Here is a 22,882-nt window from a genome sequence, read left to right as displayed (position 1 = left end):
ATATTATAGGTTATCATTTTCTGAAAAAGTATATTATAGGTTATTTGTTGCAAAAATCCCCAATTTGTAGCTTGGTATATATATATATATATATTGTGCACGTGTTTAACATAAATTTTATCCATTTCTTTTCTATACCAGTCAGTGAGGGATTTTTCTTCTCTGCCATTCTTTTCTGAGTTAACAAAGGAATAGAAAAAGCATCTGTGAAAGCACGTGGAAACAAATTTCTCCACGGAATACTTAAGTTGATTACATCTAGTACCTCTGGAGGAGAATGATGTCTCAATACTCCTTCTTTACATAATTCTTTGTGTTTTTTGGAACTCTTTTACTTATTTGTTCATTGTGACAATCACGTAAGGCAGCTCAACTAAGCAGGCAAAACAGCTACTAGCCCATTTTAAAGATGGAGAAACAATGACAGAGATATTAAATGTCTAACACTAGGTTATGTGACAATTCAGAGGGGAAGTTGGGACAAGGACCCCTGTCTTTTGACCCTCTGCCACAGTGTAATTCCATGATAGCACTGGGCAACATATCAGGTCATTTCAATTTGTCCCAGAAATAAATGCAAACAATGCAGTACTGTTAAAACCTCCTGACTTTTAATATGTAGCAGAATTTCCCTGTCACTGGCCTAGATGTTATACGAGTTCCTGAACTGCAGCTAGCTTGGAAGTTAATACTTTGTTAACTTTTCTTTGGTCTACTGGACGACTAAAATTTTGGACTATTCCTTGAGGGCTGGGAGAATTATAAAACTGGCATTTCCTCTCCTGCAGAACATCTAGGCTTTTGTTTGTTAAATACTCAGCATTTGACAAATTGGGAAGTCTATTGGTCCCAAGGAAATGGTGTTGACCAGAACAGGGAAGGAATTCACAGTCTTGTAAGTGGAAACACACGCCAAATCCTGGGTGCGAGGGGGAAGATTCCTGTAGAATGACACCAACCGTAGGGCAGACATTTGTGTGCTGCCGGCTTGGGGGATTTCTCCCTAAAAGGAAATCTTTAGCTGATCTCCTCTGTTCAGCCCCTGTAGGCCAGAAAGGAAAACGTGTGCCCTCCACAGCATCCGAATTCTCTCTGGGATGACTCAGAGAACCCAAACGCCACTGAACATTTACTCATGTCGTCAGTAGGAGGTGGTGGCATGCAGGGGTCCAGCGAGGGTTGCTCATCGGCGTGACGGCTCAGCAGATCAGGCTCTGCAATGTGCTCCAGATACTTGTCATGCTCTTTGAGAGAAGAGGCTGCCTGCTGCCCTCTGCCAAGGATGTGAGTCTTTAGGCTCTAGCTTTTGTGGTAACAGGAGAGAGAACTATAGGAATGGAGGTGGATTCAAATCCTGAACCTTGTAAACAGTAAGCTTTGGTGAACAAAACAAACTTATCTCCCTGGGGTGCTCGGTTTCTCTTCTTCCTGAACGCTTCTCCTGTGTCCCCAGATATGAACATAGGCCCCCACATATGCACATTGGCCCCGAAATATGTATATTGCTAAAATCAGCTTGAAAGGTGACAGCACGTGTTTTTTTTGTCCCCCACTCTTCCTATTTCTCTACCCTCCTGACCCCCTGCACCGTCTGTGAGCTCTCTGAAGGCAGGGTCCTGTCTTACTCATCTCCATGTTCGTAGGGGGCTGGTATGACTGGTGTGTAAAAATTAGTTTTAATTACAGAATTAACACATGAGATTATTTATCTTTGATTACATTAGAACATTATAGATAAAGCTGAGGTCTTCTTTGATACCCACCCCCATCTCTGTCTCTTTCATCTCTCTTTAGAGGCTACACTGTTATGAGCTGGTTGTGTGTGTCATTTTCTAGGAAAAGTTTTACTTACATGGTTTTGTTATGTGTTTAAAAACATATAAGTGTTTAAAAACGTATAAGTGGCATCATACTATACGAACTGTAGTGCAACTTGCTTTATTCATCGGACCCATGGCATCTGATTGACATTTAGGGTTTTTTTTCCAGTTTTTGCTTTAACAATGCAACAGTAAACATCTTATGTTTCTGTAAGATTTTTTTTTTTTTGCAGAGATATCCAGAAGTGAACTAGTGACTCAAAGAGTGTGTAGAATTTTAATTCAGAGAGATAACTTAGCAGAATTCTTGATATCTAACGAGGACATAATAGACACTCGTTTGATTTCCTTCTTTCTTGGCAGGATAGAGGATACAGGGTGTAGAATAAAGAACTCAGGCCTGAGAGTCAGCAAATCTCAATGCAGACTTGCCCCGGCCATTAACAGGCTTTATGAGGCTAGCCATTCTCTTCCTCTTTCTGGGCCTCAGTTTCCCTACCTATAAAATGAGGACCAAATGCTCTCCCTCTAAAGTTCCTTTTAGTTCTTAGAATCCATGATGGCAGCATCATACCTGAGGGGTCCCCAGCCGCTCTATCAGAGGGACCAGGTGAAGCGGGGCATACTTGGCTTCCAGGCGTTTCATCCGAACCTCCAAACGCTCCCCCTCTGTAATAAGAGCAGTAGGCAGAGGTTGGGATCCAGGGCACACCGGCGGGTACTGGGGAAGAAACAACACTCGGAGGACCTGGTGACCTATTTGTATTCCAACACTTGGATGGAGCATGTAGAACGGTTCTCCTTGGTTCTGGCCAGCGTGATCAGAACTAGTTATAAGGAAAAACGTTCTATTATCTCAGTCCAACAATGGAATCATCTATTTCATGGGGTGATGAGTTCCCCATCACTTGAAGTATTTAATACAAGGCTAGACAGAGAGATGCTAGGGATGTCCTAGAAGGACCAAGGAATGAGATCTGGCATACCATTTCCAGTTCCACCATTCTGTGACTATTCAATAGCTTCCCAAAGCTTTAACTTTCACCCTTTCTGAGTGCAGATCCGAGTGTATTGGGATTAAGTGAGTGTGAAATTCAAATTCAAGATGGCTATCTAGCCGCTGTTTCTGGTTTCTTACCTTTGATGTAGACTCTTGGCAAGATATTTTGGAAGGGTGCAGCATGGAGCAAATCACAGACTTCCTCCTGAGACTGCAAACAGATATGGAGAGAAAGAAAGAAAAAAAATTTTTCATTTAATCCAGAAAGAATTTTCATTCTTAAAAACTTGAGCATTGGAGTCAGCCACACCGGAGTTCAAATTCTGGCTCTTCTACTTATTAGCTGTGGGATCTCAGGCAAGTTGCTTAACCTCTCTGAGCCCAATTATTTATCTGCAAAATGAGGATGAGAATAGTACCTATTTTAATGGGCTGTTGTGAGGATTAAGTGAGAGAATGCATAACCTCATAACCTCATAGCAAAGTCCCTGGCACATAATCAGTGTGCAATACATTTTCATTATAATCTTATAAGGAGTTTGTTGAAGAATCTGAATGAGTGACAGTGGGACTAAGCAGAAATGATGGGCTCCAGACTGCATTTGTCTTGTTGGTTGTGAGGCCTTTGCATTCAAAGCAGGTGGCTGGGTCAACCCTCCAATCCACTAATCTGGGATGAATCTGTGTGAAGACCTGCGTCTGGCTGGTTTTCTCCACATCAGGTACTAACTAGTGAGAGAAGAGTGTCAGGACAGACAGGTTTTGATGGTGACCTTATGTTTATGCATAAACGTAAGCTTAAAAGCAAACATATACTACGAAAGTTGGAGGGAAAAGTTTGGGGGAGAATGGGCTTGAAAGACTGGGTGTCCTGGGCCTACGGTCCCAGAACCAGCTCATGGGGTTTGGAATGGCGAGTTGAGGACGGGGATCGAGAAGAGCCACCCTCCACTGGGTTTTGGTTTCTCTTTAAATTGTGGGGATTTGTATTAGGTAAGATCCAGGCGTCATTCAACTTTGACACTCTTGGATTCTAAGCATCTGAGAGAATCAGGATTGTGAGGGTCTTCGGCTTTCTTTACTCAGGAATTGGTGGAACAAGGCCATGCTGGAAATCTAGTAGGCCACCTGCTCGAGAAGGGAACCCCAAATCCCTCTGTTATTATAGATCCGTCCTTGAAACAAGAATAGCAGTGGGAGGACAAGTGAACTCTTCAGGGGACCAGCCTGATCTGAGTGTAATTCTCAGTTTCTTAGCCAGAGGAGAAACCTCCCTTTCTTAATTCAGCTGTTTCTCTCCTAACCAGGAGATCAAATAACCTGGTCTTCATTGCTATGTCTAAGCTTAGATCCTGTGATTCATCATATAATCTAAAAACATGGCTTATTGATCATTCAGGTTATTCTTTAATTTATTAATATGATGAATCATATTGATTGATTTTTGAATGGCGAACCAGCCTTGCATTCTTGGGAAAACTTCACTTGGCTGCGATGCATTATCCTTTTAAGTGCTGCTGGATTTTATTGGCTAATACTTTGCTGAAGATTTAACTCTATATTTATTGGGAACGATTTGCATTTTTCTTTTCAAATGTCTCTGGTTTTGGTATTAGGGTGATGTTGGCCTCATAAGATAAGTTGGGAGGAGGTCCCCCTCTTTTCTACTTTCTGGAAGCGATTGTGTAGAATTGGTATTACTTTCTCCCTAAATGTTTGGTAGAATTCACAAGTGAAACCATATACATCTAGAATGTTCTTAGTTAGAAATTTTCTTTTTAAACTATGTATAAAATTTTTTTAGTAGATATAGGACAACTCGGGTTATTGAATTGTTTTTCTGAGTGAATTTTGGGGGTTTGCGTCTCAAGGACTTGCTCCTTTTATCTAAGCTTAACATACAGATACAGAGTTGTTTGTTGCACACCTTTATTATCCTTTTGATGTCTGTGGGATCTACAGTGATGTGCCTATTTCATTCCTAATATTGGTAATTTGTGTCTTCTCTTTTTTTCTCTTGGTCAGCGTGCCTAGAGGCTTATTAATTTTACTGACTTTTTTCTTCAAAGAACCAGTTTTTAGTTTCGCTCATATTTCTCTATAGTTTTTCTGTTCTCAACGTTACTGATTTCTGTTCTTATCTTTAGTATATCTTTCCTTCTGCTTGCTTTTGGTTTACTTTGCTTTTCTTTCTCTAGTTTCTTTGGTAGAAGCCTAGATCACTGATTTAACACCTTATTCTTTTTTTAAATATAACATTCAGGCTATTCTTTGATACCTCCAGTAATCAAGAGCTCAGCCCTTCTGGAGGCAGCCCAACCCATTTTTGAAGAACTCTAACGGTGAGAAAGTTTGACTCTGTATTAAGTCACAGCAGTCTCTCAGTTGTTTCCAATCAAGATCCTTGCTCTGCGCTTTACAGTGTCACCGAATGCGTTTTTCTAGCCAGTCTCTTCAGCCACCCTTCTACCCTTCTCCTCCTTCCAGGACTGAACATGTTACAAGAGTTTTCTACACCTCTCTCGGTTTCCCAGTCTTTACTTTCCCCCACAGCAAACATACGTGCAGCTATATCACAGCATGGCAATGGCTCTAGCGAAGATGACTCTGTCAGCAAGTTCAGTGGATATCTTTCGGTCCTCATCTCATGGCCTCTCTAATGTATTAGGCACTGTCCTCCCCCAGCTACTATGACAATAAGTTCTGCTGCTTTCCATTATTTTGGTTTCTCCTTTTTAGATTCTTTTGTAGGTGTGACTTCTAACCATCCCCTAAGTGTTGGTTTTCTCCAAGGTCTGACTTTTTTTCTCTGTACTTTATCCTAGCTGATTTGTCTCACCTACTCCCAGGACTACAAGCATTGCCTTTGATTCATAAACTCTATATTTCCAGCCAGACTTCTCTCTCAAGCTCCAGATTCGGATATCCAACTCTTTGCTGGCTATCTCCATTTAGATATGTCACAGCTCAACATTTTTAAAGCTTTCTTCTCCCCTTGTCACCTGGGATTCCTTTGCTCAAAGAATGGCACCGTCATCTCCTCATCTGCCCAAGCCTAAAACCTGAGGCTCGTTCTCTCTCTCTCTTCTTCACCTCCCACGACCAACTGGTCTTTGATTCTCTCCACATCACTCCACATTGGCCACAATCCTATGGTCTCCTCAAAGGCAGGGATGCTGTTTCTATTTTTGCTTCTTAATCCCAGTGCCTAGGACATAACAGTTTCTCAATAATTATTGGTTAAATGAAGGAATATTTGTATACTATATATTTCTCAGATGAATAAACGAATGTATTTATCCACATGACTATGCCCCAAGTATGAGAATGCTATTACATTACATCCATCCCACAACTGTGCGTTGAGTACCAGGCACTGTTCCAGGCTTTGCAGATATGATGTTGAACAAGTTAGACTAGATCTTTGCACTCATGGTATTTACATTCTAGTTCATATAGACAGATAAGAACAAGTAAACAAATAAAAAAATTTCAAACAGTGATAAAACGCAATAGGGTAATAAGCTAGAGAGTGACTAGGAATGGGGAAGGGACTGTTTGACAGAGAGTGGTTAGGGAAAATCTTTTATGAGAGGAAGACATTTGAGTAGAGAACAGGATGAAGCAAGGGAGCCGGCCATGTGGATATGAGGCGAGAGCATTCTAGTGCCGAGGCCCTAGGGCAGAGAGTAAACTGGAGTGTAGTGATACAAGGAACCACAGTAGCATGAGGCCTGGTAGGGCCGGACCAGATGACATGGGGCCTCACAGGCCTGGTATGAAGCCTGGGTTTTATGTGCAGTGCAGTGAGGAACTACTGAATTATTCCAGGCAGAGGACTGGTAAACACAGATCCACCAACAAGTTCTCTTATATTTCTTGTTTTCTTTTCTTCCAAAAATTTCAATTGCTCCTAGTAATCTCTTGGTTCTAGAAAAGCTGCCCATTGCATGAACGATCAACTTTCTATTTTGCTTATATGAGTAAAACTGATGCTGGGAGCCACTCGAGGGGATGGAGGAAGGGGAAGAAGGTGGTAGGTCTTCTACACCAAGGCAACGCTGCTGCATTACTCATTTTACATGAGGAGCTTCCACTTCAGATTTCTTAGGGGAGACAAGAGTGTTCCATTAACACCTCCCCAAGTTTGCAAATGGAAGGACCCCCGCAGGTTCTTTGGAGGATGCTTCCTGCTGGCATGCTTCCTCTGTGCATTCCACCTTGTAATTCCATTTGCTAATGAGGGTGAGGAAAGAGAAAAGGATGCAGTTTCTTTCCTAACAGAGGTGGGGCAGCATTTGCAAGCTCCCAGAGGATGAGTTACAGGGCCATTTGCATAATGACGTGGCCACCTACAATGCAACACCTTTTGTGAAAAGTATTTGTTTGGCATTAGTTAGCTGAGGCCCTTGCAACTGATAGAAATGCCCAGTTCAGTTTGGAGAACACGAAGGCCTGTGTCAGGAATCTAAACAAACTTCCATTGAGGGAGTCTACGCTAATTGCCGATCTCCCTCTTATCCAACCTCTGTCTTCAAGGATCCACACTTGGCCTTCGTCTGCCCAGGAACCTATCAAGCTACTGGCCTGTGAAATGCAGAGAGTAGGTTTCCTCCCCACTAGCCCTCCCTGGCTCTTTCTGCTCCAGCAAGAGCAGATTTTTTTATTTGAATGAACCATCTGTGCACCCATTAACAGAATTCCCGCCCTCCCTCAGGAAGGCTCCCTAACCTAGCTCTTTTCTCCATGCCTTCTGCTTAGTAAATTCCAAGTCTACTTTCAAATCTCAATTCAAGCATCATTCCTTCCAGGAGGACTTCCTTTACCCCCTCGAATACCTCCTTGCTAGTGTAGGTTCCTTTGTTTTATGTCTTTAATGAACCCAGAACTTTCCTTTTCTGCATCTGAACTCAACCTGTATTATATCCATGCATACGAGTCACTATTTGATTAATGTCTATCTCCCCCTACTGGAATGTAATCTTCATGAAGGTAGGGACAATGTTTTTTTTTTTCTTTACCATATCTTAGTCCCAACTCAATAGTATGTGGAATAAAAGTTGAATGTCTGTGGTATGTGAAGGAATAGAGACCTAGAAGAGAATCTCCTATTTGGGGTTTCTTACATAGGCCTAGATCTTTCCCCTGATCATTACCTCTTCAACATTACAGACAAGCCTGTATGAACTGTGTGAAGCACTGTTAAGAAGTGCTCCATGTAGTGGGATTGTCAAATGTTTGTTTTTTATTTTCTATCCCTCTCTCCCTTCCTCCATGTTTCTTCCTACTTAGATGTATTTACTAGATTTTCTACATTGAACTTATATTACTTTAAAAATTAATTTGAAACAAACCTCTGGAAGTAACGAATTCTTCTTAACTTTAAAACAAAAAGCTTTGGGGGTCTTGCTGCTGGAAGCAGAGGAAGGAAGTGAATCCTAGCATGTCGCTTGGTCCAGCAAGAAACGATATTGTAAATAGTGTATGTTTTAGTTTTGTTTTCTTTTTTTAGACTACACTTGATAAATCATAATACGAATGATACATAAAATATCAGCTGTGATGATATAAAGTAAAAGCATAGCTGACAATAGGTAGGAGGTGGAAGTGTCGCTTCCACAGAAAGAAATCAGGATACGAAATAATGTTACCAAAAGGAGTGATAGAGGTATATTACCTCTGATTACGAGGGAAAACAACAGAAGTAATAAATAACATAATCAAATACTGGGAGGAAGAGTTGGGAGAGATGTAAAGGAGCTAAAAGCTCATCTTTCCAACTGGAGAGTCAATAAGTATTGTCTAAAGTTGCTAATTAAAAAACGAGTCAGCCCCACATTATTAAGCATTATGGAGATAACTAGGAGAACATGAAATAGAGATGATGAGAACAGGTTGCCCTGGAGACTGGGATGCAGGTGGGCAGCGGTGCAGCGGAGCCAAGAAGGATGGTTTTTTAATCACAACCTTATCTATATTATTTGATTTGTTATCGTGTGCAATTAAGAATAATTTTAAAGGAACAAAATGAAGAGGCTGGATTAAACAGTCTCTCAGGGTCCTTTCCTAGAACGGAGAGTCTGTAACAACAAAATCAACTTGTTCTTCGGGAAAGGAGATGTAGTGAGTCTCTCTGAGCACGAGGTGCCAAGTGCTTTGTACTCACGGCTGGGTTTATGCCTTAGAACATCCTGTGAGGTAGCTTTTAAGGTCCCCAACCTGTGGGCGAGGACATGGAAGCTCTCGGGGGGGTGAGGTTCCCAAACGAGGTCCACATAGTGACAAGGAAGCAGGGGGGCTGACACGGAGACCTAGGGCCACCTCGCTTCCACACCCATTGCTCTTCTATAGCAGCCCATGCAGCCGAAGCCTTAGGAATGCTTGAAATATTTTCCCCCTAATTTTACATCCATGATATGAAAAAGAAGTAAAATTATCAAAAATAGAAATAGGAGAAAATTACTCAAAATCTAACCATCTGAGAAACATTTTAGCCTCACTCATATCTAATAGGATCACATTCTCTGTGGCCTTATTTGCTGGGTTTTTGGTCATAGATACTAGCATTCTTTAAACTTAAAAAATTGTGACATATATATGCAGTTTGAAGAAGAATGAAGCCTTGAGCCATCTTTTGGCCAAAGAAACAGGAAGTTACCGATACCTCTGTTCCCCAACCCCAGAGGTAACCTCTTTCTTGAATTTGTGTAAATGATTTCATTGCAGCCAACAAATATTTGAAGATCTGCAGGTGTGATTCTAAAGTAAATAACTGATCCACTTATGTGGTCCATTTACACCTATAAATTCCTCTAAAATCAAAAATTTCCACTCATTCTTATCCATTCCTCTAAGACTCATTCACATTTCACCTTCTAGGAGTCTCCCAAGCCCCTCCAATCTACAGTGGTTTCTTTTTAAGAACTGATCAGGGCCCTTATTCATTCAGGTCCCCCCCTCAAGCTGTCTGCAGGCTGAGCTATAATCTAGCCCTCGTCCAGGGTCCTGAAGTCTGTGTTTCTGACGGAGAATCAGCGGTGTTCCATATCTCATGCAAATGACGATGAAAAGAGAGTCTCCTGGGAGGGACCAGCCCTACTTAGGACCTGCATTTTATCTGATATGAGAGGCCAACGGGAGCGATGTAGAGAACGTGGGTATAATATTATCTAGAGATCAAACAAGGAGGCACCAATTCTCACTAGGATATAGCCTGAGCAGAAATTAAGTCATTCATTCATTCACTTGTTCGCTCAACCATTCAACAAACAGTAGACGTCTCTTACACACAAGTCTGTCTGCAAGGTGCTGCAGATACAATAGTGAGGCTGACCTGATGTGACGTGAGGAAGGAGTGGTAAGGAGGAGGCAGGTAGGAAGGGTCTTGTAAGCCTAGCCCTGGTGTTCAGATACTATCCTGAAGGTTTTCAGCGGGGAAATGGCATGGTCAGATCTGCAATTTCACTTTCTGGCTCAAGTGAGACAGGAAGGATTGGGGGAGGGCAAAAGGGGTGTTGGAATAGTCCAAAGAAGAAGACATAGGGCCTGGAGTAGTGGCAAAGGAGTCGGAGAGGAGGGAGCAGTTGTGCGAGACCCAGTGCCAGACTGGATGTGAGAGCAGGCAGAGAAAAACGACACCCGGGCCGTGCCGACCAGCAGGGTTGTAGGCAGGAGGAAGTTGAGATCAGATCTGGGCAGTGTGGTTTTCTGATGTCTGGACATCCAAGAGAAGATGTCTAAAAGGCAACTAGACGTAAGGTCTGGGACTCCCCAGAGTCTGGGGAATGGATCTGAATTTGAGAATCATTAGCCCGAGGAGGAAAACTGAGCAGGGGAAGCAAATACACAAGTGAGAGGGCAGGTGTGCTCCACGGGCCTGAGAGGGGCCTGAGAGGGGCCTGCGCGGTGCAGGGAACAGGAGGACAGGGAAGACTGGAAAGGCTAGATTTTAACGATGTTTACAATCTAGTGCGGAAAGAGAGCCAACGACACCTGTGACTGGGAAATAAAACAGAATGGGTTTTAGGTGCAAGAGAAGTTGCCAGCAACTCTCCAAGGGCTGTGGAGAGCTGGAGTCGGGAGACACGACACCAAGTTCCTCGCAGGGGAGAAAAGGCATTTGGTGAAGTGTGCTGGATACAGAACTGGGGGAATGAGGTAAGGATGGCTTTGAGACGACCCTGAGAGGGTGAGCAAGGATTTAAACTGGCAGGCAGAGGAGGCAGAAGAGCAAAGCTAAGATTGCTTAAGTCAACAGAGCGGGAAACCTGGTGAGAGCAGGGAGGCCGGGCAGGGCTGCAGGCAGGCAGGAGCCAGGCCCTGGGGTCTCAGGAGATTTATGGTAGGAAAAAGCTAAAAGGGAACCCCTGGTGACTGAAGGTCTGTTTATTAATCTCTGGTGACTTTATATTCATCACCCCAGTTCATACAAAGACTCTATGAAGTAGGTACTTAGCGCCAGCACTTCTGGGGTGTGAAAACTAAGGCTCAGAGGATTGCGTCACTTCCCCAGAGTCTCCTAACTACCAAGTATGGAAGCAAGACTGGAATCCAGAATTTCTGAATCCAAAGATATGCCCTTTCCAGTGGAGCCCCTGGCAATCAACTTGAATTCCGGCTGAGGCAGCCCAGACGTAACTCAACCCTTGCCTCGCCTCCCAAAAAAGGTGATGCCTTTTTTGATATTATTCTGTAGAATGGTCTCTAGACTTTGTGACACCATATCTATAAGTGTAATGCACTTATTCTTTTGGATATAGGCATAATATAAGCAAATAGAGTAATACTTCTTATTAAATGAAGAAACGAGTGATAAGCTAGAGCTGAGACCTTATGGGTTTCTCTCGCTACCTGCACCTGGCCTGATGCTTAAGTGCCCATGGGGCCAACAGGACAATCATCTTTCTTAAAAATCAACCTTATCCACCTCTTTCATTCTGCAGCACTGTCAAGTTTTGCCTCGATGAGACATAGATTTTCTCGAGCAGGACAAAGGCATGAGGATTCTCCTGTGCTTGTAGCAAGTCTCGAGTTGGGAATGCTGAGAACATGCTGGGTGGTAAATGTCCCTTAATTGAGTCTCCCTGACTTGTCACGAGGCTCAGGGGACCCTGCACCCAGAACATGTCTCCTCTGGAACCACTGGCCTGCACACCCAAATGCTGAGTGTTAGGAGGGAGCGGCTGGGACTCCAAAGTGGCCAGTGCAACAGCAAAAGCCCCAGGGAACTATGTTCATTGCAAATCACTGGAATGTGAAATCAGCAAATTCATGGACCATAAAATTAAGCCTGAGTTTTAACTGCAACAACGACCTCGATTTTTCTTCCATCATGCTGCCCTGACATTGAAATAGCGGATTAGGTAATGACACCCAGTTAGTGTCCTACGCCTTGCTCGGCTGCCTTGCTGTGTTGGACTGTGCATCCGACCAAGGGGAGTGGGCATATCTGTTGCCTCCCAGATGCCAAAGTAGGTCAGACTCCAGAGCTAGAATGTCAAGATAACTGGGCAGTTTCCAGGGGTCTCAGCCTACTCTGCTTTCACTGGCAATAAGGATGCCTTCTTTTCAGAGTTTGTATTTATTTTGGGGGAGGACTGATCTATAGTGGAGATGACAAAATAGTATCATCAAGGTTGGAGGAGTAGGTGTGACTGAATTCTCCAAGCCTCATGTGCCAAAGTTGGGAGTCCCAATTTTAAGGACAGTGAACAACTACTAGCGAGTTTTAAGCAGGAGAGTAACATGCTCTGATTTGTAACTGTATGCAATCCTTTTGCTACTACATGGAAAAGTGGCTCTGCCATTTTAGCTCCTAATGCTTTACCTCCTAGTAAATCCCTCCTTAGCAAGAACAGAAAGGCGGGGACCCTCAAAGAAGCTGGGTTTGAAACAGTCCACTTAAATGGAGCACAGGGAGAAGGCAGCGTTATTGTTTTTTCCAAAGAGTTGCGGAAGCAGCAGTAAGGTGTCCCACCGTGGTCCATGCCGACGGTGGCATTCTGGGTGTTCTCTTCGGGCCGCTCACAAATCCCGTGTGGCCTCTCTCTAATTTGGACTGGCCAGCTTCCCTGGCTTCATTTGCCTTTCTATTTTCCTGAACTGATATTTCCTGCTAGTAAATCGAATAGTCAGGCAGCACCAGAGTCCTGGCTGCGTTCAGCACTAGCAGATGCCTCTATAAATTTAAAAAATGAGGTCAGAAGTACCTAAGGGCATATGTTACCAAGAATAAATCTTTCCAACTAGTGGAAGTAGCCAGGAAAAAAAAACCAAACAAACCCTCATAACTTTCCTTTCTTCTCATACACTGTGACCTTGTCTGCATTATGGCCCTTTTTCTTCTTAAACTTTTAATATTCCATGATGTGGTTTCTCTCTTTTCACTTCAAGTCTGTGAAAAATGTTGAACATATAAAACAGTTGCAAGAACAATAAATACCCTTATACCTTTGATATAGAGTCACAACGAACATTCTGCCATATCTGTTTTGATTCTGTGTATGTTACTAAATCACTTGAGAGTAAATTAAAGCTCTTATACCACTCGGCCTTAAATACTTCATCAGCACACAACTCCTGAAAACAAGGGCACTGTCCTACATAACCTCAGTATCGTCGTCGCCCACATTAGAAACGTTCTTTTATAGCTTTTTCTGAACCGGGATCCAACCGTGATGAGTTTTCTAAAGTGTGAAGAAGTAGAAGCAATTGTTTTACAAAAAAGTACTTCAGTGATTCCCAATTTCCTTGTTTTGGAACTGCTGTGTGTTCCCTTTCCTGCAAAGGGTCCTCTCCAGGGTGAGCTAATGAGTGACAATTGCTGTTCAGGAACGTTGGCACTTACTAAGTGCCATGCTAATGTTTATTATTCCTAGTGCTTAGGACAACCACTAATGTATTATGGTTATGAGAGAAGTAATCACTAGATGATTAATACGAGCTTAGACCCAATGTAAATTGCTCTGTCAACAGAGCAAGTAAAAGTAAAGAGGTTTTTAGAGTTAGGATGCAAAAATATTTTATTGTAACCCACATCAAAATTCTTCAAGGGATGAGTATTTTATTTTGGCATTGCTTTCAGTCTGAAAATTTTCCTTTTGTTGCATACTTAATTTAAAACTGAGGGACCATGAGGGATTTCCACGAACTACTACAAAACCTCCAGTATTCCCAACTTACTCAGTCTATGAGGCTAACTGGGGACTGACTTCACTTGGCTCAAGGATAAAGATTCAAGATACATATTTTAAAAACAGAGTCAATGTGATCCCACACTTGTCAGATCCATGTAGACCAACAACAGACTCTACCTTCAGGCTCTGTTTCTGGGTGAAAAACTATGTACCATTTTTAGCTGATTTCATAAGGGAATCATCAATTTCAGAACAATATTTTCTTAAGTAACATTTTGCTCTGCGTTTTGAGGCAACAAAAAGACAAATAACACTAATATTAAGGTCATATGTTTTTGTCTTTGTCAAGTGAGTGTGGAGAAGTGAGCTGGAAAGCTGGAGGTTGAGCACCCCACTGGAACCCCTTACTCTGGCTTTCTGGCAGGAAAGGCATGGGGGATGGGGGCCTAACCAGAGAGCTCAGCGGTCTGTTCTAAACATTCCCTTATATGGACGCACATAGACAGTTAGTGTACTGTGGTTCCTGCATACTGATGTTAAGCCCCAAGAACACAGGGCCTGGGGAGCAGGCAAGAAATTAGGCTTCCCACATCCTCCAGGACCCTCCTTTGTACAGAAAGTACAAACTGCAGCTTCCAGGCCCTCATCTGGGGCTCCAGGTGCAGTGGAAAGCTCATGTGAGAAATGCTCCATCTGCTCTCCTGCTCTGTGGGCCCCCCACTTCCAGGAGCTCCCTGTAACCCTGGCTGAATAAATCAGTAATTTAATCTTATCTGATTTTGTGTGTTGCTACGTCTCACCGTTACCCTTCCCCTTCTCTGGCAAATTATCAAAGGAAAAAAGAATTATAATTATCGATCAGAATCATGTCTGGTCAATTTTAACAGATCTACAGCTAAGAAAGTGGCCTAGAAAGTGTCTTCCCCTTCCCCCGACAGGTCGTCTAAGGTTGCCAGTTCCCAAACAGCTGCGAACTGGGGGTACAGGGAAATGTTATTTTGTAATAGTTAGTCACACAGTGAGAAAGTTACTTATTTTTCTGTTTCCTACCAAATTTTTCTGACACTTTAATGAGAAAGGCTCCACTTGGAACCAGTACATCTTAACACCTAACATTTGCTAATCTTTGTTTTTAACGTAGAGGGAGGGAGCAAGGCCACAGGTGCAGAGGCCTGGGCAGCTGGAATTATGCTACCTTGGGTGTTTGAAGATGCCCACTGTAAAATAACACCCAGTGAACAAATTGCACTTTGACCCCCAAACCCTCAGCTTCTAGGCATTCTATCCACTGGGGTCTCCTCACAGAGAAGTCGTCAATACAGAACTGAATAACCAAAGCTCTGATTTCTTGGCAATTACTAATGAAATAAGTGTGGCATGTTTCAAAGACTGAGGTGGCTTTGGACGAAGGTGAATGACCACTTCTGTCTCAAACCGAATGGTGGTATCTTAATAATTTTAGAGCAGTGGTCCCCAAGCTTTTTGGCACCAGGGACCGATGCTCCTTTGAGAATCTAATGCCTGATGATCTGAGGAGGAGCTGAGGCGGTGATGCTAGTGCTGGGGAGCGGCTGCAAACACAGATGAAGCTTTGCTCGCTAGCTGCCACTCACCTCGTGCTGTGCGGTCCGGTTCCTAACAGACCATGGACCAGTACTGGTCTACCCCTGGGGGTTGGGGACCCCTGTTTTAGAGGTAAAAAGGATTGCTTCTCTTTATCATCTACGACTGAGCTGAAACATCTCTTTCCTTATCATTTAGGCCGTAGTTAATGAGCCCTGTGTTAGGTGCTGAGGATACAAAATGACCCTCACCCGGAAAATCTCTCTACCACCTCATCCTCTCTGTTTTTTGTTTGATGCCACTTTTCACTCTGAGTTGTGGTTCTCGACTGGTGGTCTCCAAACTTTTTTGACCACACACTTTCACTCTAAAATTTTAAGCAAGCACCTCAATTGCCACATACTTATTTTGTCGACTCCAGACATTGTTGAATAGTGTGTTAATAAACAGGAGGGCTTAACGTCTTTCCTATTTTATTAGTAAGTAGTTAAAGGATCTGAGATCATCCTGCCCATCCCCTGAGGGCCAGCCCTCCATGCTGAAGACTGAGGGTGTAGATGGTGAACGCTGTTGCTGGGGAAGGGATCGTGTCCAGTGATCTCTGTGCCCTGGAGTCTCGCATGGCCTGGCCCCTGGGGGCTCCCGGCCACCTCTGCAGAACCAAGGACTCTTACCTGCCAGACCATTTTTGCCAATTACCTGATATGCTGATGAGCCTAGCAGGTTTTGTTTTGTTTTTTCCCCCCAGATTAGGACATGTCTGAAAGGATATAAATATATATAAAAACTGTAAAGTCATGGAAAGGAAAGGTATTATTGGGAGTCCAGTTGCCTTTCCACAAAGCCTCGCTCATTTTTAATCAAGAACACCACTGGGCTCTGGGTCTGGGCTGAGGAAACACTTAGATAAAGGCCCAGGGACGCTGCCTGGCCGTGCCTGGGCAAAGAGACAGAATGCGTCCCCTGGGCAGCTGGGGACATCTTTTCTCGGGGGGATGGACAAAATAATCTCGGATCGAGTACAGGTGGAAATATGGCGTGAGGGTCTCAGATGGAGGTAGAGGCTGGGCTTTTACTTTTTACTTCCTACGCATCGGGACTGTGTATATTTATTAAGTGTGCGAGTATTTCCTCTTAAGGGGAAAAAAGCAACAAATTCAAACAATAATTTAGAGTGTAAACTAAAAACTAAAAGAACCCTGTCTCCTGCCCCCATACCCATCACAGCCCACAGAGGTAACCATTCCTCTTAGCTTGGTGACTAGTTTTATAACTAAACAAAGTAAAAACATATAGAGAGAAAATGTAATATTAATATGTTGGATCATAAATATCCACAGGGACATCCTTCGGAATGTGAACAAAGGTTATCTTGGTGTAGCCATGTGCTTCTGTTTTCTTCTTTCTGCTTCTCTGGGTTTTCTAGCAATACATTTATTTCAGTTATGTAACAACAACAAACAACAAAGTTAAAGAGAAGGGACTATAAAGTGGAAGCAGGAGATAAGGAGCCAGAAGTGGAGCTGGAACCAAAACAAAAATAAAAAACAAAAACCAACAAAGCGATCTGCAGAGCGGCTCCCTGGCCCCGATTGTGCTAATTAATCGTAAAGATCCTGGGCTCCCGCACTAGATGAAACCCTGGAGAGGCTGCCTCCCTCTCGGGCCCAGGCCGCAATTTCCTATCTGCAAAAGAGAGGACTGCACTGGATCAGTGGCTCTCAGCAGGGGGAGGTTTTGTTCTCCAAAGGAGTACGATGCAGGGTCTGGAGACACTTTCGGTGGTCACGCTGGGGAGGATGCTACGAGCAGCCAGTGGGTGGAACCCAGCCATGTTGCCCAGGCTCCTACAATGCACAGGACAGGCCCCTACAACAAAATATCCACGGTGCGGAGGTTGAGAGACCTGCCCTGGTGGCGTCTGATGGCCTTCGCAGATCCTGTGATGGGCCTAGACTCTCCTCGCCGCCTGACCAGAGTGTGACTGTGGCTCACGCAAGTTATAAGGAGGAGAGAAGTAAACCACAGCGTCCAAGGCAGGGAGGGAGCAGTCTCAAATAGTGGGTGGGAGGCCCTGCAGTAAAGGCAGACAGAAGGGCCGGCTCCTTCCCAGAGACGCAGGCCCTCCCTTGCTCACGTGAATGAACAGGGCCCCCGCCTGGTGTGTGTTGGCATAGCAATGGGCTGATGGCTCGGTAACCACACAAAATTGGAACAAAACAGAGGACTGGTGACTGGAGTATTTCCCTAATGATCACCTTATAATTTCTCAGGGTAGGAGAAACTAGAGGAAATACTCATCATTAATAACAGAATGTCCTTTAAAAACATAACAGGCTTATAAATAGATACTTAAGAAATACTGATTCATTTCAGATTAGACTTAACAAGAGTCCGCCATGACCAGACCTTCTGTGGACACTTGATAAAGACAGACATGGCGCCACCACCGCAGAGTGGGGAGAAGGTCTTTCTAATCAGTGGTACTGGGACAGCTCGGCAAAAAGTGAAATTGGATTTCTGCTCACCACGAAACACCAACATCAGTTCCAGATAAATAACAGACTCAAAGGTGAGTTACACCTTGAAAGGCTAAACTCCAAAACTTTTAGAAGAAAATATATCTTCATGACTTTAAGGAAGACTTTTAAAATAAGTCACAAGAGCACCAACCATACAGGAAACAAATTGATAAATATGCTAAACCTTATAAATTTCCGTTCATCAAAGGACAAGCTGCAGGAATACATGTGCAATATGGGTATCCACAATATATAAATAAGACTCAAAAATTAAAAAGAAAAAGATAATTCAATTTAAAAATAGGCAAAAAATACTGAACTTCAGCACTTCGCAGAAGAGGCCATCCAAATGGAAAGATGCTCAGCATCGTTAGTCAGCAGGGAAATAAGAACCATAAAGAGATGTCACAACACATCCACTGGAATGACTATGATCGAAAAGACAGACAAATCCAAGAGTTCATGAGAATGTAAAGAAATTAAAACTCTCATATTCTGCTGAATGGGAGAAGAGATTGGTACGACCACTTTGTAAAGCCATTTGGCAGTATCTGCACTACTCGGCTGCTTCACTACTAGAAATGACAGCACACGTCCACCAAGAGACACGTACAAGGGTATCCATCACATCTTCATTCATAATAGTATCGAACTGTACATAATTCCAATGTCCATTCACAGTAAAATGGACTACTGAATTAGTCTATACAGTGAGAACACTGCCTGTTCCATGTACTGCTGTATATATGTTAGACCTTAATTAAAAGCACCAAGCAAACACCCCATTCCACACAAAATTGGGTCTCTGTAGTAATATTACACGCTGAATTTTAAGAAACATTTACAAGTACCTCACTTAAAGAAGCAAATATACCTTTGTCTAAGTAATCATCTTTTCAATTGATATTTCCTCCATCTACAAATTACTGAGACATTAATAATCTCTGTTAAAAAAAAACAAAAAAGGAAGCCACGGAATGAGAAAAGGCACTTGCAGACTATCCGCCAACATGGAACCCACGACCAGAAAGAACTCTGAAAATCTGTGAGAAAAAGACAATGGGCACAAAAGAAATATGGGCAAAAGGCTTCTCACTTTTCAGTGTCCTTCCAAGTTTTCTAAAATTATTATATACTGCTTCGATTTTTAAATTTTACTTTTAGTTCAATAATACTATGTGAATATACTTTCTTTGTAAAATACCAGACGCTCCAGATAAAGCTAAAGGCCCCTTTGACCTCTAAGCCCGGTTCCCTCCCTGGTACCTAGAGAAAATGATTGAACATTTGGTATGCTTTTTTTCTAGTTTTACTTTTCAATGTGGTGTTCTTCTGTGGGCTTTATTATTTGGTTATTTATTTTACATGTGTGGCGTCACACTGTGTCTTGTCCTGGGACTTACGTTTTTTCCACTCAATATTATGCTTTCACTATTTTCAATGTTGGTATGCGCAAAGCTATTTTAGTATCTTAATTCTTTTTAAATGCTTCAGAGCCCTTCCCTTATGGATGGCCATTGAGTCTCCTTCCTTCCTCTCTTCCTCCCTCCTATTTTTTTTTGTTGTTAGTCCCCCTCTTTAATGAGAACAATTGATGTGTTATTTCAATATTTATGGAATTTCAGCTTCATAAAGTAAAAAGCTCCAAAAAGCTCATGCCTCATTCTAATCTCAGAAAGCATCATCTTAGCTTGGGGACGTCCCCACTTGCCTAAGTAGAAAGCAGAGGCACAGCTTTGGGGATCCCTGATCTGTGCTATGTGCCCGTCTCCAGTCCCCCCAGGACTGGGACCAGTCCTGGAAACCTAGGCTTTCGTTCCCCCACCTCTGCTGCTGATGCGCTGTGTGACCTCAGGGGAGTTGCTCCCCTCCTCTGGTTCGCTATTTCCTTACTTACGAATAGAGAGGGTTGAAACATATATACTGTTGGGGTCTCTCTCAGCTCTGAAGATCTTTGATCCTCAGTATCCTGTTGTCCTCAGTGATATATGTGAGGGACCACCCCTTCCTTGTAGCCCCACCGATAGTCTGCCCCTCAGGGGAAGCTTAATTGATTTTCTCATGTCATACCTCCTCAAGAAGGAGGTGCTAACAGGGGAAGGCAGAAAAAAGGCTTTGGGGGACCCGCCCTCCCCACCTAGGCTCCTCCTTGTGCCCCTATAGCACATCTTCCCGAGGCCTTGACAAGGCCTTGTTTCCTACTTATCTCATCCCTGTGACTTCTGAAGGCTAAGGTTTCCATAGCAACCCAGGCCTACTGAACCGTGTTAAAAACCTGTCACCATAACGAGGAACACGTAGCTGTCTCGGGAGTCCATTTAACGGGGAGCAGAGAGGCCATTACTCCTTATGGAGGAAGAGAAAAATTGTGCATTTCAGAGACTCTGCGGTGCAAAGGGTCTGAGACAGGAGCTGGTCCACGTCCTGCCGCGTACCCCTGAGGCGCGGAGTGAGCTGATTCACGCCAGGTCACAGAGACAACTGGAGGCGAGAATCCTCTCGGCTCTTTATTCCGAGTTCTTGCTATTACGGCTTCCTTCTCGCCTCCTCGCTTTTGTCCCACCTCCTACTGAATTTCCTCCTTTCCCCTCCCCGAACCATGCGCCTCCTGCCTTCAGGATGACCCCTGCCCTGGACAACAGCAAAGACCCTCGTCCTTCACTCACCTTCCAGCTGGTTCTTCTCCCAACAGACAAAGGGCCTTTAAAAAACGTAAATCAGACCCCGCCACTCTCCGTCTCACAGTGCCCCGGTGGCTTCCGACGGTGGCCCCCCAACCCTGGGACTGTGGCCGCCTGTCTCTCCCACCTCGGCTCCCACTTGCTCCCTCTTCCTCTTCACTCCAGCTCACTCCGGGGGGTTCTTTCCGTTTCTTAAAGAAGTCGAGCTCCATCCTCTCTGAAAACAGCACGCCCCTCCCAACATCCTCCACCCGTCTATCCTCTTCCCCTCTTTATTCCTTCACAGCAAGTACCACCATCTGCATTCACCTTTGGCTGTTTACTTCTCCAATCACCTCCCTTTCCGGAATAAAAATAGTAACGAATCTGTGTCTCTTGTTCGCGACCATTTACCCACCACCTACAGCTGTACCCGGCACCGAGCAAGCTATCAACACCCTTTCACTTTCACTGAAAGAGTGTACGGGCAGATGAGTGTGGGAATGGACACCGACACCCCCACTGCCTCCTGAGGATTATGCGCCCCCAGAGCAACATCGCTCCCCATCTCCTTCCACTGCTCCAGGGGTGCCCGTTACCCTATACAGGTAGGGCTGGACCCACCTGTGAACACCACCCATGGAGAAGAGCAGAGATCAACTGACTTGCCCTGGAAAGAATGTGGAGAATGCAGCCTCCGTGATCACCCTCCGGGGCTGGGGGTCAGGTGGGAAAAAGAGTGGGCTGGTTCTGTGTGGTCCCGGGAGGTGGAAGCATAGGGAGGCATGCTTTTGCTCATTATGGTAACTACAACCAATTATTAAGTTCTTACTGTATGCACCTTACATTCATGCCTTCCTTCCAGCCTTTAACTTCCCTGCAGGGTAGAATCGCTGTCTCCCATCATGACACACTGAAGACCACACTGCACACTCTACCCACAGCCTGGAACACTTGTCCCAGCTCTCCACCAGGCAAGTTCCTGGTCATTCCGCAGGTCCCTTCCTCATCGAGGAAGTCCTCCCTCACCCCCAAGGCCACACCAGGGTTTCGGTTGGTTTCATGTTCCCCTCGGACCCTGCACTCGCCCCTCATGGCACTTGCTGTAATTGCAAACGGATCATTTCTGTGTAAACACTTGTTCAAAACGGGCCTCCTCCTCGCTCCTGGGTGGGCCACAAGGCAGGGGACTGGCTACTGCTGCATCTCTGAGCGCAGCACCTGCCTTGTGGCAGCCAAGGAGTCGCTATTTGTTTAACGAGTGAATGGAAAACTAAGACTCTGACGGGTGGCCAAGGTCTTGCGGTGAGTGACGGTGGAGCTGGGGCCTGTGCGTGGAGCTGTCTGAAGTGGAATGGAGAGGAGACCGAGGCCTGCACTGGACGAGCCTGAATCTATGCTACAGACTCCCCTGGGTAGCGTGGTAGAGGGCCCTCAGGTGTCTGGTTGGGGTGGGGTCTTTTCTGGCCTGGGATACTCCAACCCCTCTGGGTTTAGGACTCACCAGGGCCTGCTCTATGAGCAGGCAGAACAGGATGGCGTTGCCCACTTCCCTCAGGCTCTGGAACACGTCTGTCTTGAGCTCCGCGTACTCGATGATGTCCTTCAGCTGGTGGTGGAAGAACTCCAGGATGCCTGGGGGCGAAGGGGCACGGTCAGCAGGGTGTATGGGAAGTGCCAGCTGAGCAGCAGCCCCAGACACGACCCTGGGACAGCAAAAAGCCAAACCTTTCCGGGCTCCGTAGGAGAGGAAGCTCAGGAGGCTGGCTCGGATCTTTTTGGTAACAAAACAAAACACACATGAATTGAGGAGCCCTGGGTCTTTCCCAGTCCCTCTCCAAAAATACTTGAATTCTTGGTAATGGCAGGAATTAGTATTTATTTATAGGGGTTAGATATTATCTGCAGTATCTCATTTAAAACTCAGAATACCACTAAGAACTAGGCACTATTACCCTCGTTTTTGGATGAGGCTCAGAGAGGGTAAGTGTCATGCCCAGAGTCACACAGTTAGTAAGTAAGACGGGCAGCTGACACTGAAATTCACAGCTTTTGGCCTCAACCCTTTCTTATTTTGAATCACATTGACCCAGTCAGTACCTGACATCTTTATTTTTAGAAAAAATACCAGGTGCCAAACTCTTGGTCTATCTTTCTGTATTCCCTAGGGCCCCAAATTCAG

The 22,882-nt window shown here is 44.3% G+C and overlaps 1 protein-coding gene and 1 long non-coding RNA gene across 4 annotated transcripts in view; one reads left to right on the top strand and one right to left on the bottom strand.

The window, feature by feature from the left end:
* The window catches only part of CYFIP2 (cytoplasmic FMR1 interacting protein 2), a 112,933-nt gene that overhangs the window by 9,812 nt on the left and 80,239 nt on the right, over window positions 1–22,882 (bottom strand). For all 3 annotated transcript variants that reach the window (XM_039876528.1, XM_039876529.1, XM_039876530.1), the window contains exons 26-28: window positions 22,205–22,335; window positions 2,959–3,031; window positions 2,395–2,489 (exon numbers count right to left, since the gene is read on the bottom strand). In XM_039876528.1, coding sequence (XP_039732462.1) covers window positions 2,395–2,489; window positions 2,959–3,031; window positions 22,205–22,335 — 299 coding nt within the window. The remainder of the gene's footprint in view (window positions 1–2,394; window positions 2,490–2,958; window positions 3,032–22,204; window positions 22,336–22,882) is intronic.
* Window positions 134–1,404, top strand: LOC120613934 (uncharacterized). The gene is made up of 2 exons (XR_005655801.1): window positions 134–895; window positions 1,040–1,404. It is a non-coding gene; the product is annotated as an uncharacterized LOC120613934 (long non-coding RNA).

Source organism: Pteropus medius, unplaced genomic scaffold, assembly GCF_902729225.1.
Source record: "Pteropus medius unplaced genomic scaffold, Ma_sr-lr_union100, whole genome shotgun sequence".
Classification (NCBI taxonomy): Eukaryota; Metazoa; Chordata; class Mammalia; order Chiroptera; family Pteropodidae; genus Pteropus; species Pteropus medius.
The sequence above is the reverse complement of the archived record's forward strand: the minus strand, read 5'-3'. Positions and strand labels throughout refer to the sequence as shown.